Source organism: Gobio gobio, assembly GCF_949357685.1.
Source record: "Gobio gobio genome assembly, chromosome: 17".
Taxonomy (NCBI): Eukaryota; Metazoa; Chordata; class Actinopteri; order Cypriniformes; family Gobionidae; genus Gobio; species Gobio gobio.
Genome location: NC_137110.1, coordinates 11,452,402 through 11,471,934, shown reverse-complemented (window position 1 = coordinate 11,471,934; position 19,533 = coordinate 11,452,402). Strand labels below are relative to the sequence as shown.

The window sequence follows — 19,533 nt, the reverse complement described above, 5'->3', positions numbered from 1 at the left end:
ACTACCATAGTATTTTTTCCCCTACTATGGTAGTCAATGGCTGCTGAGATCTGCTTGGTTACAAACCTTCCTTTTTGTTCAGCAAAACAGACATTTACACGTTTGGAACAACATGAGGGTGAGTACATGATGACAAAATATTAATTTTTGGGTGAACTATCCTATTTAATAGCAGTTGGTTTTTTCCCCACCATTTGATGATGCGTGTGCACAGAAATTACACACTTCACACTATCACAAATTACTTTTAAAAATTGTATATATACACTACAGATGAAAAATAGCCTCCGGCCAACTCTGGCACATTTACCAAGATGTTTATTAATGTGCAAAAAACATAGGCTATATATAGGATGTTTTTCCAAACACAAGCGCTGTGTTAAATCCAACATGCATAAATCAAACTGTCGCAGGCAAACTCGGCTACTATGTGTGAAAATTTTCAAACAGTGTGGAGCGCAAACATAGCACCATTTTTCTTCCCTTTTTACATCTTTTTTTATGAGAAAATAAAAGTCTCCGGCGAACAAGGCGCTATTCATCCACTGAATTATCCGAGCCTGTCTCTCTGGTGCTTAACAGGGACATCTGCCATGACACTCCTCTATCAGACGGCCGTGGGAGATTCTAGATCTTTATGGGCATGTCATGTACGTGCACATAACATCTTTGAGACTAACATAGCCAAGAGATGACGATGAATACGGGGCTCTTTTGTGACTTTCCTAATTCATTTCCACAAAACATTCCTTCACTTTCTATAAATTCAGGCAGTGAAATTTATTTGAGCTTGTTCATAAGGGCCAGATGATCTATGCAGTGTGTTCCTGGCTGGAATTTCTCATGTTCGCTCAGTGAGTCACACTCACTGCTGCTGTCAGGAACATGTGCACAAAGCCCGCTGAATACCGTGATGGCCCTGATCACCCTATGACACAAATTCACACGCTCCGCCTGGATGCTCTCAGCCAAGATGCTGTCGCAACTCAAGAACGCATTGTACTGATGATCAGTAGATGCTAGTCACCCAAGAGTCTCTCGCTTGAATGGTAAACAGCATAAAATTGACTTAAAGGGGTCGACGAATATTTGGGAAACTAGATTTTAACATTTTCTGAAGAAAAAAGGAGTGAGTAAAATTGCCGCCATGATCCTAGGCTTTCGCTATGCGATGTTCTGAGACATTTCTAAGTGGTAACTTACTGGCCAAAGTACCAAAAAAAATGGGTCACTCCTTCTGGCTGATATACCTAGGCAAAAATGTATTTTCATGTCAATAAATGGGTAATATTAAAATTCAATAGGATTTCATCTAAATAAATTAGAAATAAGTCACAAAAAAAAAAACTGTTTACATGCATAAAGTGACTTGAGGCATCACACCATAATAATATACAGTCAAATCATACCTGTCAAGTTTTGGATTTGAAAATAAGGGACATTTTTCGGCGCCCACCGCAAGCAGTCCCACCACCCCAACCAAGCTCCAGTATCCCTTACATTTTAAGACAGGTGTTATAGCCCAAATGAAAACACAAAAGATTATATATGATGAGCATTTATTTAAAGGCTATTTGCATATTTTCTGTTCATTAAACATTGCTTGTTACATTTTATTTTCATTTCACACATTCTTTTCATTTCATATTGCTTTTCTTTTACAGTTTTTCTTTTCATTTCACATAACTTTTCTTTACTCTCAGTTAGTGTAACGTTAAGTGGCGATCGGTAGTGGATAATATAAAACGAACTGACAAGGTTGTGCTGTTGAGGCTCGCGCAGCCTCTCGACGAGAAAATCGAAAACAAATGCGAGCGCCACTCATACAAAGAAACTCAGTTAACATACACGGTTAAAATGGTGAAGTTATTATATTTATAACATATGATACAGTTAAGCAACATCACACTAACAAGAGTGTTGTTTTCCTGAATACCATCACTACTGGAAATTACACTGATTTCATATGCCAGTTCCATAAACAATTAATTAACATTAAGTCACTTACATGTTATAATTAAATCCGCTGTCCCATTGATCACGGTATTGACAAGAGGGTTTTTTTTTTGTTGGCAGGAGTGCCTTAATCCGTCTCTATCGTTACGTCCATCATCCGTGTCTGTTTTGTTTTTTTTCCCGCGTTGTCACTCGTCATCTGACCTCACACACTAACCTCGCGACAACTGCTACTGCAGATGGGAGTTATCGCGAGGCTAGTTACAGAGCTCAGATTGGAAATGTTTTTGTTTTTTTACTCCGGTATTATTGTTTTTTAATAACGCAGGTTAAAATACGGGAGATTTACAGGAAAATACTAATACGGGAGGACGGCGGGAAAGAAGGGTAAAATACGGGACTTTCCCGGCCAAAACGGGATACTTGACAGGTATGAGTCAAATGTATATACATTTTTTGATTTGCTTCAATTTAACAGTGTTATTAAATGATGATAGATAACGGCAAAGGTAATCTGAAATAAGAAAAATGATGAGAAATGAGCATTCACAAATAATTCTCAAATTCTGATGGATTAAAAAATCTAATATTGGCCACAAACCAAGATGGCACGGATATCAATGTTACATCCTTTGCTTAATATGTAATTGAAAAATTGCCGCATTCAAAACAACAATTCATCGTTTTTACGTGACGTCACACCGCTATAGGCCCACAAAACAAGGCTTTCCTCCATTGACCGCCAGTCATTTTTACCAGCTTTGTGGTAAGTATTAATATACTGACAAACAGTGATATTAAAAGGCCAAATTTAATATACACCTTATTGATGATGCATACTTTGTACAGGCAAGCAGATGAACACAATATAAATGCAACACGAGGATTCTTGTTAAGCACTTTGTCCATCGAAAACCATTATAAAGAACACGCATTGCGTTCATATTCTGGGCTCATCTGCTCGCCTGTATATAGTATGCAGAAATGAATTTGATCTTTTAATATCACTGTTTTAGTACATTAAAGCACTTTAAGAGTGTGTTGCACGAATAAGGATTAAAAACCATATTTTTAAGCGTCTTTCTACATATTTAATCTGTTTAAAAGTGTTGCAACACAACTCGATTTAAAATAAAACATATCAACAAATCCTTGACTAGCATTAAACTTTGCTTAATTTAATCCTTATTGGTGGAACCCTCCCCTTAGTGTTTTTCATGTTAAGCGTTTTAGAACGTCCCGCTGTTTTTAGTGATTGAAATACAGCAGCAGGTGCTGTATATGAAGCACAGGTGTCAAAAACAGGTGTAATGTACTTGCTAATGCCGGATCGATTAAAAACAAATAACGGAACACAAAAATCCAAAGTCGGACATTTTCCGGAACAAGATCTGGCTCAAATTAAGCACTAGTTACATCAACAACATGCTGCAAGTTGCTAAACATTGAACTATTTTAAATTATTTATCGGAGCACGTCATTATTTTTTTCAAAATTTCATGTGCCTTTATAATCTTTAATCAAAAGAATTTCCCCTCCCTCTTGCAACAACATCTCATCTCTTATCTGATGCCGTATTTACTGGCGAAAGGGCAGGACGACATCTCACTCATGTGAGATCTCTCCAATAGCAAACAAGAAAAGACTAATACGCAACCCCTGTTTCATGCAGACTTTAAAGCATCTATGCACAATTGCCAAGGAATACATGTGGATCCAAAGGAGCTGGGGGAAAAATGAGATAAATGGATAATACATATGATGGATGAAAAAGTGCTGATGTAGCAAGAGAGACAAAAGAGTGCTGGGACCTGGAGGGTTCCCGAGGCACATCTTTTAAACAGCAAACTCCAGCTGAGTATAACTCTCATGGGCTATAAAGGATGGGACTACAGGGTGTTAGTTTAGATACGTACAATTGAAATTACAATGGCAACAAAACTGCTGTAAGCCATTCTGCATTAATTCTTCCCCTGTGATTATATTTCTACAGAAAATCATTTCTCAAGTCAACACAATTAAATATGTGATACCGCCGGAGGCGCTGACGTAAAGCTAGAATCCATATTTCGATCTCAAAGAGTGCAACATTACTGCAGGTGTCAACGATAGCCAGAAGAGCATTATTACACCCTTTTCAAATGGCAGAAACATTATTAAAGTAGTTTTAAAAGCAGCGATAAATCTCCTGAAGGAAGCAGAAAACGTTATTCCCATGTACACATGATCCAAATAGACAGCGCAGGGTGGGAACGGCTTTGCATTGTGGGGGAGAGTTTCTGACTATAAATTTTAAAGGTTTACTCAATAGACTGACCTAGGGCTTTGTGCTTCATGTTCCTTATGTATTTACATCCTCTGGCACGCATGCTGACTCACCTTAATTATTCAAAAGACAAAGACAGAAAGTGACTTTCTAGGTCTAATGCCATCCTAGAGCAAAATATCTTGTTGAAAAAGCGTACTGCACGCTACAATGAAAATACTAAACCAGTCACCGATAACCCTTCTCAAATATCTATGTATTGTTAAGTTGATGTCCTTTTTAAAAAAGAAAGAAAAAGCAGAGATGTAGGTGACATCCACAAAAACCACAAGGAACACTCTCAGATATCACGGCAAAGCAGCAGTTGGCATGCTAAGCACAATCCAAAGCTTTTCCCCTCACTCTGGCCCCTTCCTCCAAGTAAGTCATACTAGCACATTTCCGCCCAATGCATTAACCAATCTGGGACTCATATGGGACACCCCCCCCACCAGCAGCGAGGCCAGTTTAGTGGTCTTAAGTCACCAGGCGCTGACTGCATTACTGGCGCCTTTGGTGGCTCAATCTACCCATTGTCTCAAGGGCTTATGGCATATCTAAACGAACAGGAGAGTTTAAGACACTTGCGGCGAGCACACTTTATGTGGCTGCTCTTAAAATTTAGAATAAAAGCAGACACAAATTCCTCATCCCACATACCGCATTATACTGACGTCAAGCGCAAATTAATAAATCTTGCAACTAAAAAGTTTTGTTGTTAACTAACTCTTGATGGGAAAAAATCTTGCGGCGAAAGCTACCATTTTGTTGAAAGATGAATTCGACTACACAAAGTGAATTATTTACGTTGACTAAGCTAAACAATTGTACAGACCCAGGCCATAGTTATAACACGCTACAGTGAATTCAATGCATCCGATGTACCATACTTGTGTTTCATGCTGCTATAAAAGCAACCTTTGTAGGGCTGACTTTCTATGCACCCTCAAAAGTGACCACTGGGAACTTTTGGCCTTTTTAAATAGTTCAGATTGTGTTCCAAGGTAAAAGAGCCTTCTGACCTGATGCCAGCCAGGAAGGATTCCTTAATAAGTCGGTATAAAGTGTCTAACAAATTACACTGAACAACTAAATGCAGACTTTCTGAAATAACCAGGGCTCAAAGATAACGTTTTAAAAAGGAATCTTGTAAAAGCAGTTACATCAAAGTCATTTTCATGCTATAACATGCTTTAAACATTATTTTATTTACGTGTTCAACATAGTTTGTACATCCTTTCAGGATGAGCTATAATTGGCAAAAAGCACTGTGTCCAAACATGGTGCAACACGATTAAAGTTTCTGCCCTAATAAGCCACAATTTTGACATAGGACAGGATATGCATTACACATCTCATTGTGTTATGCAGAAGATTTCCATAACTGTATATTGGCTCTTTTTGTGCCATTGCGCCTTGGTTAGGCAACGGTATCAGGAGTAAAACAGAGGCACTTACCTCCATTATCCTGTCGTGGATCTGCAAACCCCCTTCTTTATCCGCCGGTCCATTCTCCACAATCTTCGACACAAAGATTCCTTCATTCGAAGTGCCATCTTTATTATCCTGCAATCCAACAACAAGGCAAAAAAAACTGATTTACCATCCAATAAAACATTTTAGTAAGGATTACAGATGCAAAATCACTTTACTGCAAAAAAATAAAATGATTAACAAAGACACAGACTCCCTTAAAGACACATCCAAAAGACAAATAATTGTTTGCAGGTGTACAAAGCAATGTGCTCCATTGTTCAGCTTCTCTGCTAAAACACTGTCAAATGAAAAACATACTGATTTAGTGAGAGATTTAAGGTGTTAAGAGATTAATAAAAAAGATGCTCACTCATTATATGAAAATATAACCTGGACAGAAAGGTTATAGCAAAGCCTCTGCCAAAATATTGTTGAACCCACCTCTCAACCACATCAAACCACATTAACTCTGTGCCATGTTGTGTGACACTGTGCTGTAATTTTTAATGGAATACTTGAGAAACCGCAGGAAGTCAAACTGTGAACTCTGCAGTTAATTACTGTAAGCCCTACCCTCTTCCTCATTACAACAACAAAAACAACATCTTTTTTTGCCAAAGGATCCTTTTCCTACGGAATATTTCTCTATTTTTCCCTGAATATAAAACGACATGTACTCTGTTCCAAATCTAAGCAACAAGTAACAGTACAAAAATAGTTGCTAAACTACAGATGCAATACTCCAAAAACTATGAAAATATGTAATATTTAAAGGGGTACTTCACCGATGGAAAGATGAATTTGTATTTAAATTGGTTAATTTATGTAGTAGAAATGTGAAATTATTTTAGAAGTTGGTGCCTTCTAGACTGAGAAAAGACAGAAAATTTATTTTTGGCTCATATGGATGAAGGACAACAACTCCCAGAATGCACTTGTTTCGCTGCCCTACGAGGCCACTCCCTAGCCACGCCTACCGGTTACATCTTTTGCCCACCACGGCACATGAATTTAGTTTAGTTAGAGAACAGACACTGCAATTAAAAACTGAATGTGTCTGAATAATACATCACAAGCCGAACGAGAGTCACAGCACAAATGCAGCAGGAGTCAGATCTCAATCATTCAGTGAGGAGCTGACAGACAAGATTATCGCGAAATATTTGGTTTCAAAGCGAAATGCGCCTATTTAAGTGAGTTTGTCAATAAGTTTTCATGAACCCGCCCCCAAATTGGCGCTAATTCAAAACCGAAACTAAAATGAGCACGGCCGCATTGTCGTTCATTTATTCCCGGTGCACGTCCAGTCTGGCGCGTTTTCAGTTCATGCCAATGGAAGCGTAACTTTCATAGGAATACATTGAAAACACTCGCTTGCGCCGCACCGCTTCGTTATCAATGCCCGAGCGGCCATGCTCATTTTACATTCTGTGAGTGAGATCCCACCCCTATGGGCGGGTTGAAAACATGCGGAACTAGCTCCTACTACTGGCTGTAGTCTCTAGCCTCTGGCCAAAAAAAGACTCTGATGACGCAAAATGACGATATTTGCATCATCGGACGCTTTTTCCCAGACAAAAAAATACATAAATCTCTCATCTCAGGGGGATATGGGGGGGGGGGGGGCACGTTCATTCGAATATACTACCGGGTTTCTACTGATACAAAGCTCAAAGGGGGGTGAAATGCTGTTTCATGCATACTAAGCTTTTTACACTGTTAAAGACTTGGATTCCCATCCTAAACATGGACAAGGTAAAAAAAAAAAAAAGTTGGACGTTTGATGGAGTATTTCTGTGCCAAAAATACTCCCTCCAGTTTCTCATAAGTTTCGGAAAGTTTTTTTCGAGTATGGGTATATGTGACGTCAGATGGGGCGGAATGTCCTTGTACGGGCCATACGGGCTCTTCTCCCGGAAGGGCGCACACACGACTAGAGCGAGAGGGCACAGCCGGCTGTGCTGTAGTCACAGGAATTCACGAAATCAACAATGTCACCAAAGAAGTGTGTTTTTGGTTGTCAAGGCAAGACAACCCTGCACAGCTTCCCAAAGAACCCAGCGTTAATGGGACAGTGGATGGAGTTTGTTTTTCCGGAGCAGCAACAGAGTTGTTCAAGTGTTTGTTTGTTCCCTGAATTTCAGCGACGATGGTTTATAAACAAGGTACAGTTCAACTCCGGATTTGTAGCTCGTCTAATGCTGAAAGATGGAGCAATCCTAGCGATTAAGGTTCACGGTCGTGTGTTGGTATCAGGCGGTGAGTAAAACTGCTTCAAATGTCTATTTGTGTTGTTGGCTATCGATTCCATTGTTTTTCTATGTAAACATGCATAGCTCAACGCATTCGCTGCGCACGCTCGTCATTCTTTAGCTCCGCCCAAACGATACGCCCCCAGCCGCTCTGCTTTTTTCAGAAAGACTCGGTACAGCGTATCTTTCTTTTATACATATAATAAAACTAAAGACTTTTCGCAGATATGAAAGATGCAATACTACTCTATAGGTACTCAAGATTGACATGAGATTGACTGAGAATGAGTGTTTCACCCCCTCCCCTCCCCTTTCAAGCCAAATCGCTGAAGTAACCCTTTAAATACAAAACATATACATCACATACAAATTGCCTACTCGGTTCAGTGATTGACTAACTAGAATCAGATAGCCATGTAGGGAAAATACACAAACATTGGGTAGCTACTAAAATGTTCAATTTAAAACTACAATTTCTTTCACATTATTGACAGAGCTCATTACAATGCATTCTGGTATTCCCAACGCTGCAAATGATGCTGCAAAAGATTTTGCTTCCTACAAGCCTTTGCACCTTTACCATTTTAAAATGATACCCAAGTGGGCAGCTCACTAAGTTTTAGAAACAGATCTAAGGTCTTACAAGCAGACAGGATGGCTGGCATGTCAAACATTTGCTAGGGAGGGGTCATGGCCACGTTGAAGTGGTTGTACAGTTGCTAAGAGACGCAGCCATTTGTGTCACTCATTAGTGACTGACCTCTTCCACTTACTTCAGCGTAAACTCAGCCATAGCAATTTTTGCTATATGCTAGAACTGTGGTGTATTTTTTTAAATAAATAAATAAAGTCATTGTGACGAGGCTACATCTGGGTCTTAGAAGAAGCCCTGGAAACTTGGCTCTTGTAATAGTTTTCCCCTTTGGAAGGTTTTGTTGCAAAAGTCCAGTTTAGACCAAAGTGCGTCATATTTCTATTTCAGACGAACCACAAACAAACACTTTTTAAAGGGTTTGGTGCTCATTCACACTGATATGGATACCACAACTACCACTTCAGGGTGGACTGACGTACCAAAGTGGCACTGTATATAAAAGATATAATTTATGTCTGTATTCTCCCAGTTGCCATTTCCACTTCAATTGAGTCATCCAGTGACACACTGAGATTCTGAAATAACCTGACAGATATTGAAGGTGACTATGTCATATTTTGTTGTTTATCATCATGATAATTTGTTTTGGTTAAGACTAGTTCAAGTAAGGAACAATTGACGACGGGCCATTGAATTATTAGACAAATAATGCACACCCGAAGATGTAATGCGGCCATGATGCGAAGCGGAGTCAATTATTCCGCTTATACTAGGGTTACCACACCTCAAAACATTGTTCAGACGATGTATTACAAGACATTTTTTCAGGTTTTTTGTCCTTAAAACACTCTTGTGTGTAGGACTAATTTCCTAATTTCTTACACATCTAATCCTATGCCTCCGTTGCCAATTCCAAAACGTAATTTTGGAGCTAGTAACGAAGGCTTGAGCCATCCATTGATAGCAGACTAATGCAGTTATTAGAGAGAGAGAGAGATTAAAGGGTTAGTTCACCCAAAAATGAAACGCATGCTTGCTTCGTGAGTTCACGTCAAAGGCCCAGGCGGAAGAAAATAACTTGTTGAATAAAGTCGTTATTTTTATTTATTTTTTCCGCACAAAAACTATTCTCGTCGCTTCATAAAATTATTGTAGAACCACTGTGGTGAGATGGATTTTGTAACAAAGTCTTTAGTACCTTTTATGGATCTTGTGAGTGCAAATTACATTGTTGCCAATGGAGGCTTTTCTGAGCCATCGGATTTCAACAAAAATATCTTAATTTGTGTTCCGAAGATGAACAAAGGTCTTACGGGTGTCGAACGACATGAGGGTAAGTAATTAATGACAGAATTTTCATTTTGGAGTAAACTAACCATTAAGCATGTATGAATTGCCTGATTCTGTGTGTCTTTTGAGGGTGTTCGGCCGCAGCGTCTCTGCTGATTGCGAAACTGTAAGTTTATCTGCTCCAAGAACAACATCTATTTTTACCATTTTACTGATAAAATCATCAGAGCAGCACTGACAACACGTTTATGTGCGAGTGTGTACACATGCTGTGTGTGCGTTTGAGTGGGAGAGAGAGCGGGAGAAACAGTATTTTTGTGGCAAAAAACAGAACTAATTTGTCGTTATTATCCTATTATTTGCTATATTTATTTGCTTGGTCAGTGTCGTTGTGGGTTTTGGTTCCTTTGCTGTTGTAGTCTGAAATTACTGAAATCATTTGGAGAAGTGATGTGGAACTGTAATACGGTCAATACCTGACTGGAACTACTTTAGCTGTGCATTTCCCTGAAAATAATTGCACACCTAATCAGATTCAAGCATTCATCAGCCCAGTGGTATAAGATCTAATAATGTAGATGTGGCATGAGATAATCTAAGGACTTAAAATATATGTAAATATTTAAAATATGTACATTTTAGTTAGGGAAAACCCCTCACAAAACCCCTCCTGATTTCTTTTACCAAACCATTTGTGAACCCCACTTTAAGAATCCTTGGAGTAGAAAAATAAGCTGTGCTGCTTTAGTCTATCGTGGGCTGAAACAGGAAATAGAATGAGGCAATGACATATAAGATGGAGGTGCAAATCTTTCTAAACTTACCGCACATGGCCTTCCTCCAACAATATTGAAGCCTAAAGATCCAGACTCACGTTGGAGTATAGCCATGACACTTTTGGTCTCTCCACCCTGAAAAAGAAGGTACATTATAATTGGCCCATTAATTCACGCATACTTCTCAGTACCATACCATACCATGCCAATAAAGCAATTTTGAATTAGAATTTTCTTGTCTTTAGAACCTTGTATTTATTTCCATTCGGGAAGAAGGAACATCTGAGCTTCCAAACTTAATATTTCAAATTAGGGATGTGCCAGAAGCTGAATACTATATTCAAAAAGGAAATTACGCATTCTACGGAGCCCCTAAAGGGACATGGTGATGGGTAAAAATACGAAAATTCAATGCTTTTGCATTCTCTCTGTATTGTGTCATTATATTGTATACAATTTGTGGGAATTGAAATCACTTTTGAGTGCATGCTCGCTTTTTACGAATTCTCGATTCCGTGTACTCTGTGTATAGAGAGCGGTGGTACTGAGTTGACCGTACATTTTACAAGATAAGATATTTGTCAATGACGCTCTGGATCTGTTACACACCAAATATTCCGACATCGTCCTGTCGTCTCTCCTTACTATCGTCACGTGATAAGTGAAATCTGATGTACTGTAAAGTAACTGACTACTGCAGCAAGCCTAACCATATCCCTTCAGGGGCTCCGCAAAATGCGTCTCTCTTTTTTATGTGCTTTTCCGAATTCGGATTTAGGCTTCGGGAATTTCAAATCTAACCCTTCAGGGTGTGTTTTTAAAGCACAAGCACTTAAAAAAATCTGCAGGTATCACGATTTACATTTGACTGTGACCAAAAGTGGTGCGTGACCAAACAAGTACAGAGGGGCACCTGTTACAATCATTAAACACATGTTCTGCAATCTACATAAATCGTCTCAGCTTCAAGCATCTTGGAAAAGGAGCTGTCAAGTGGCCAGCGGCTTTAAGGGTTAAGGCCTTGTTCCCTGCTCATTTGGTCGAGTATATTAATACATTTGCAGCAAACGGCTCTCTCAACAGATGAACGGCAGAACATGGACAAACAAGTGGAGTCAGCATTTTATTCCTCGCTTAGGGTGCACAGCATAGAATCAGCGACTAAAGCAGCTGTCATTTCTGTGTGCCACAGTATACAGTGTCTAAATATAATACAGACATCAATGGCATGCATGTACAGTGTCCTCTTTACTATCTTTGCTGAGTGTATGCAATGTACGTCTCCTAGTGAGGAATGCACCCCGCTGGACCAGGTCATGGGAACAAGTCCCATAATTCCACGGGAAACAATGTCTATAGAAGGAAGCGACACCACTTGAAATAAATGCACATCAGTTTTGTCAACAGGTATATAATTTAAATGTGGAAATAATGTCTCATCTATAGAAAAAAAATCTGGGTGAATTGCAAAAACAAACAAACATAGAGAAAAAGAATGCATAATTCATGCTGAAATGCCCTAGTGGTGATACGAAAATTCTTGTGATATCATTTTCTTTTCCTCCAGAGCAGCTGGATCAACAGGCCAGCATTCAGCAGACAGGCCCAATCCTGCAAATGTCAGCTCCCCATCATCGCCCTCCTTTCCCAGCCCTGCTTCAACTCACTTGACTGATGAACCATGTGATGGGAACAGCAAGAGAGACTTCATTCCCCAGCAGGAAGGCAGTCACTGGCACTAAGACATCATTCAGAGCCCATAAACATGTTCACTCACTGGGAGGTTGCCTTAGGATCTCATGCTCCTTCACAGAGCGGTCAAGGGAGGTTATCTGTCACAAGTGTAACTCACTGACATTTTTCCATGCTCTGATGGAGTCCTGAGGTGAGAATATATTATAGCTAATCTGAAGGGCATCACACATGCCAGAAGATGTCATAGTACTTGATTTAAGGCATGGAAAGGACATACAGCACTAACAAAAAAAAGTGCTATAGTAATGCATTTGTGTTATTATTTGGGCAGGATGTATCTTTTTAGTGCCTAGTCTGTGCCAAAGTACCACAGTATTACCATCACTTTACCATGTTCCTGCTCAAATTACAAATACTGTAATTTTATTAACTTTTATTTGTTTAGTATGCTACCAATTGAAGTCTAATGTGCATATATAGTACCCACATTGAAAAATTCCTTGAGTGTTCCCTCAGTGACAACCTCAAGCATCTTACCCAACAATAGGACACAACATTTAATGTAGCTCTTAAAACACCCCCAAAAAATAATGTAGCACACAATATAAAAATATGTTTTCTATACTAAAGCCCATACTAAACCAGTGAAGTCTACATTGCAAGCCAGCTAGCAACACATCTTTCAGGGTTGGAACTTAGATGGAATCATAACAGCAAACACTCAAAATCCAAATCTTCAAATCGCATTAAAGGCACAATATGTAATTTATGCCGCTAGAGGTCGCTTATTCAAAACAAAGGTGTGGCTTGATGACGTCTTGATTTTGCAGAATCATGGGAGTTTAATACATTAGCTCATTCATGGATTAACGTTACTGTATTATGAAGCAGGGTGAGGCTGAAAGCCGTTGGAGCAGAACGAGCGATTGCTAATGAGAGACTTCTTCCGGTCATGTGTATGTGGGGTAACGCAGCGCAGTTTTATCGTATTAGATCCATTTGAGTGTGTTGAAAGTTATACTCTGTGCGTACGCTCGACGGCTACTATGAGACACTTGTTACACACTGCAGTAAGCTAGATCGATAGTAGGCATTGTAAAACATGGCACTCGCTGTAAATCAAGAAAATTATATTTAAACATTAAGACTAACCGTGTTGAACAATATAAGAATCAGTTTTGTGTCGATGAATGTTTACAAACAGTTGCTCACCTGTCTATAAAACATTATATATTAAAGCGTCTTTGCTGTTTTCAAGTTTTCTACAACATAAAACTGGAAATTGAGGGTAACTTGGGTATGTCATTGAAGGACGCGGTTAAAATGACTTACTTCTCTGGGTTTAAACATTCTTGGAAACATTCGGGATAATGCAAGTACACAAGTCAATATATCACATTGTTCTAGTGGTTTTTGGATATTTTAATCCAAAAATATTACATATTGTGCCTTTATCAACAATTATAATAACATTCAATTCCCCAAAGAGTCTAAATAAAAACGTCTCTAGATCTAAAAGTTTATCGCAATGATCGCTGGAAGTTGGGTTTCTTTCAAAGTGGATTGAAAAACACGGAGGGTAGCTGTAGCTGATGAATTGGAACTATTTGAGCGGTGACGGAAAACGTCCTTCCGCTCCACTTATAAACGTTGTTCCACGCCAGGGTTTAAGTATGCGAGTTGCTTGCACTACACGCAAAGGCTTTGGCCTCTTGTGGAACTTTTGTTTTTTGTTGGCGGAGAAATAGGCTATACCAAGTCACTGCCAAATATGTGCCTGAGACGTAAGTGACTGGATATTAATTACTTGTCCAAGCAAGTTTCCAAAACGATAAAAGCAATATCACACACTCGCAATAGACAAGTTATATCAACAAAGCTGTGATTATAGCTACAGCATCTTTCTGACTAACGTTACCGCCTACAGCAGAATTCAGTAGGCTACACTCGAGTGACAAAGAGTGTAAATCTAAGCACTGACTATGAAAGTAAATAAACAGGTGTCCCAATACTTGAGTAAACTGAGATAAAAACGAAAACCACATTGAAATATTTTTCAATTGGAACAAAAATCAATAGGTTACCATGGAGAATCAGCTAATTTGAAGGTAGCCTACAAACAGCCCTCCAAGGTGAGGAAACAGCATTAAAATGTTGCATGGTAACCACTGTTTCCGCCAAAATATCATAATTAGCCTACCATAACCTTACATACTACGTAGTAAAACCGCTGTAAATTATTTCATTCAAGCAGTGCAAGAAAAGCTTTCAGACCGTTTTGTGTGTTATTTATTTAATGATGGTACGTTTTACCATAGCGTTATTGAAGTTTGCCATGGTAAATATTTGTAAGCGTTATTAAAGTGCTGTCATGAAAGTGCTCTTACCTTACAGGGTGGAGAGAGACTCTTGGACAGCGAGTCAATCCTGGCGCTGTATTCAGTGAATTTCTTCTGATACTTCAGCGCTGTCATCTGAAGCTCGTTATGAACAGCCGACAGTTGCGCCAAAAGTGATTTCTCTCTTTTAGTCGATTTCAGACCTTGTTTCTTCAGCTCCTTATCCAAGCTGATAACTTTCCCTTGCAGCGCGCCGTTGTGCGCTTTGAGAGCTTTCAAGCAGCAGTGGCTGTCCAACTTGTGCTCCTTATGAGTGAGCATCAATCCGCATCCACTCTCGCATATCCCGACCGCTCTGTAATCGCACGATTCACGCATGTGAGCATCCATATCTTTAAGGTTCAGCACCTCGCTGCAGCCCTTATTCCTACATTTGGCAGGGGAATAATCGCACATCTCCGCGTGCTCCGCCAGATGCTGAAGTTTGACGATCTTCTCGCAGCCCCGCGCGTGATTGTCACATTTAATGTCTAACTTTAATATTAAGTTTTTGAGAGGGAGAACGTGGTTGAGCTCTTTGGTGGAGATCCTTTGGCATTTGACCGGGCAGCTGCTCTGCTGAACGACCCACGGCAGCACACAGCCGGCGCAGAAGACGTGACCGCACGGGGTAGTGAGCGGATCCTCCAAAACTTTATTACACAAGTTGCATTTGAAGTCTGGGTCCACAGCCCCTTTGAAACGATCCAACTCAAATCCCATTTTTTATATCAAAAAATGCAAGATCCAAAACAGAACCGGGGCTCCCACGGAATAGCACAGGGGTTTAATCGCTCTTCGGACTAAGTCATTAGAAGAGCTCAGAGACACTGAGTAGACCAGCACGAGCACTTCTACTGACTGAACTAATTGCCTGAGACTTCCTATGGGGGAGAGAAGTGTTGCAGATTTGGGTACCGTAACTATCAGAAGAACTGCGCACTCAACAAGTTTGGAAACTTAAGCCAAACTTAAAATTCTCTAAATATCAAGGCAAGTTGCATTTTTACAAAGAAATGTAGTGCAAGCACACTTAAACATAAACTTGGGAACACACCTTAACATAAAAATGTTTAGGTTTAAATGATTGATAAAACAGAATATTTTAGATGGAGACCGGAGTTTGTTGTCAAACTTTTTACTACAGTAAATATTTTCAGTCAGATTTTTGGAAAACAATATTTTATGTTTTTTTGTGTGTGTGTGTTTTCTATAGGCTATGTGACCCTGGACCACAAAACCAGTCATAAGGGTACATTTTTTTTTTATTTAGATTTATACATCTTCTGAACTGAGCTTTCCGTTGATGTATGGTTTGTTAATATTTGACCGAGATACAACTAGGCCTATTTGAAAATCTGGAATCTGAGGGTGCGAAAAAAATTAAATATTGAGGAAATCGCCTTTAAAGTTGTCCAGATGAAGTCCTTAGCAATGCATATTACTCAGAATAATACTTTTTTATATATTTACGGTAGGAAATTGACAAAATATCTTCTTGGAACATGATCTTTACTTTAATATCCTAATGATTTTTGCCATAAAAGAAAAATCGATAATTTTGACCCATACAATTTATTGTTGGCTATTGCCACAAAAATAGCCGTGCGACTTATGACTGGTTTTGTGGTCCAGGGTCACATAGGTTTAACTTTTTATGCAGGTATCATGATTTTTGTTATTATTAATTGAGCAATTTTGTATTCACATTTAGTATCTTGTATTTTTCTTTTACCTTTGTGTTCCATTACTTTTGTTTTTGTTTTGTTAGTTTTGTGTGGGTCATGTGATCCTTGATTAACCACCTGGGAGTGTAAAAAAGGCACATTTTTAATTGTCTGACAAAGAGCCTGCATGCTTGAAACTTAACCTGTGTGTGAGTCTACTATTAATTTTTTTTTGCATATTTTGGAGCTTTGGTTTGGCGACTTTTTTCAGTTTTTTTATATAATATTTAAAATGCTTCAAAATAAATTATATTTTATTATACTACAGTTTTTGTAGCCTTAAAGCTACCATCAAAATGTACAATTACATTTTTGTAATGGAATAGTGCAGTCTTTATTAAAATGATTGCAATAGGAAACCACAACAAGTAAATTCCCGATGGACAAAATCTAGTCCAACTATACTTTTTTTCTTGTTCGGGAATTCACACGGATATATGTCACAATTGGGAAGAAATACAGCAGCTTCCATTTCATGCCAACTTTAGCTATTGCGACATTTGAGAATACACATAACCGGAAAAAAAGCATAAATCACTAAATAAAGCTGCCGTTAAACATGTTTTGCGTGCTTATGCAGAACAGCTGAGAAGCGTACAGATTTCAAACTCTAAAAGCCCCAAAGCTAAAGATGCTCCATCACATTCCCTCGGTTTGCATGAGTGGCCAATGATGCCTCATAGGGGGGAAATAATCATCTGTCAGAACAGTTTTCAGATAAGTAAATGGGAGCTTGTGAGCGTATGATTTGCCTAAAAATGTGTATTTGTGTCCAGTGTATTTTGTGTATAGAGAAACCTGGAGTTTAAATACAGCTCATTTAAATAAGGACATTTTCCATCTCGGTAGGAAGTTGCACGGTCATAAAAGCATTTGAATTGTAAATGACTGAGAGCCACAGACAGGGTCACTGGCAGCTATGTGCAGTGAGGGGATAAGAAAGGCCTTTACTTTGGCAGCTTAACTATCCTTTGTGAACAGCGTCCATCTCTCCATCTGAAGATGGGAAATTCTTTTCTTTTGCTCATCAATATTCTGTGAAATCAAATTTGGGCTGCAAAAAAGCGATTCAATACACATGTGCATTATTAAAAAACAGAACTCCCAAGTTCATTACTGACTCTAGGGCATGGGGGAAAATTAAAGAAACAAACTAAAGAACATGTTAGCAATCACGCATACATTAGTGACTTCATTTTGCTCCTCAGATGGAAATCTGTAGTTCAGAAAAACAAATGTCAGGGAGGTGGCTCTGTAATGTGATATTGCCACTGTTAGAAACTTTAAGTAATCCAATCATTACTTCAAATGAGTCAAAGATATTGAATCAGCATCATGGATGAACCACAATGTGTTACCCATGTTACGTTCCGAAAAGTACAGCCGGCACAAATTGATTTACCTTCCATTTAATGTCTGTCTTTTGAGGTTGCGAAAAACAGCACTGGTATATTTTCAAGTATCTCACAGATTGAACAACAAAACGATTTTTCCTGCTGTTTTCAAAGTCAGTATATTAGCCTTGACGGGGTGTTATTAATGTCTCAGCCTTAATTTAACCACCTGCCAAACTATTATTCAAACGGGTCATGTGCAACCAGATAATTACATTACAGATGCAGAGTTTGGATACACATCATTACGTTGTAATACGAAACATTCTAAATAAACGATAGTCACTGAAGTGCACTTACCAAAAACTTAATTTAGGAAAGAACTTGAGCCTTGTTTATTTGTTGGCTGTGGCGGAGAACTCAAATGACTTATATCAAGTTATGCAAGGTTCAAAATAAAGATCATTTGTGATAAGACTTGATCTGGCTCTTAGGCTCTATTGGATGTTACTGAACCAAATGCTCTACATTTCTTCCGTCTTAGCTCACATCTCTAGAGTCTTTCACCCCACCCTTCTGAATCAGATGAACTCATCTATTTAAGTCAAAAGAGACCCTAACTGTGCAGTGCCAGTTTAAAATATTGTAAAATATCAAGATACGTTGAATGCATCTCTTCATATTTTTTTGAGGGCTTGATGGCATGGCAGAATGTTTCCGTAAGTTTGTTTAGAGTGCTTTTGTTATATTGAAGAGCAGTGTCGGGGAAAGTTAGCCTACTTAAAAGTATGCGTTACAATATTGCGTTACTCTCTAAAAAAAGTAACTAATGCCGTTACTTAGTTACTTTTTAATAGATGAGTTCATCTGATCCTATTATCAGACGAATGTCACGAGCTCTCCAGACCGCCATAACTTCCTGTGAATAAGGTCAAAATACTGGCGCTGTCATAGATATATACATAGATGCCTCATTAGTGCTTGCGCGGATCGGTCGAATGAGGAATCTACGTATATATTTCTATGATTGCACCGGTATTTTGACCTTATTCACAGGAAGTTATGGCGGTCTGGAGAGCTGATGACATTCGTCTGATATGAGGTGAAATAATAGCATAAATACCATTCGGTCTCTGCACATTAAGCTGAGATGCAAGTAAGCAAAAAGTATCCTGACCTCTATAAAATGCTGGGTTGTTTCAACCCATGTTTGGGTCAAATATGGGCAAACCCAGCTGTTGCACTCAATATGTTTCAGGCCCATATGACACATTAAAATTTTGTGTTCTGTGAACCTAATATATTTCAAACTGAAGTTTACTTAATTCATTTGTGTCAAAACTACATGAAGCATTTTTGTTGACATTACTAACTGGGCAGTGGATCTATAGTTCCCAGTATGCTTTGCAAACCGATCGTTTCGTGTCTTAAGACATCAATGTGTCGTCACGAGCCGCAAGGTTTAATTTGAAGTTGTCTGTGCATGTTTTTTTTACTCTAATAGAATTGGACCCCATTCACATGCATTATACGACTGACAGATGGCAACGGTTGGAGTTAAAAATCTTCATTTGTGTTCTACTGAAGAAACAAAGACACCTACATCTTGGATGCCCTGGGGGTAAGCAGAAAAACATCAAATTTTCGTTTTTGGGTGAACTATCCCTTTAAGGGTAGGGTTAGGTGTAAGGGAAGTGTCAACAGTGTAATTATGAATGTAAGTACAGAAATGTATTACAGATGTAATTA

General features: G+C 38.8%; 1 protein-coding gene across 2 annotated transcripts in view; it reads right to left on the bottom strand.

The window, feature by feature from the left end:
- pdzrn3b (PDZ domain containing RING finger 3b) overlaps positions 1-15,591 on the bottom strand; it is a 127,823-nt gene extending 112,232 nt beyond the window's left edge. The window contains exons 1-3 of one of the 2 annotated variants that reach the window (XM_079841206.1): positions 14,733-15,591; positions 10,699-10,785; positions 5,720-5,827 (exon numbers count right to left, since the gene is read on the bottom strand). In XM_079841206.1, coding sequence (XP_079697332.1) covers positions 5,720-5,827; positions 10,699-10,785; positions 14,733-15,446 — 909 coding nt within the window. In that variant the 5' untranslated portion in view covers positions 15,447-15,591. Of the gene's footprint in view, positions 1-5,719; positions 5,828-10,698; positions 10,786-14,732 lie in introns of those variants that run through there. The other variant, XM_079841208.1, reaches the window with a different exon arrangement.
- Positions 15,592-19,533: the final 3,942 nt, after the last annotated feature.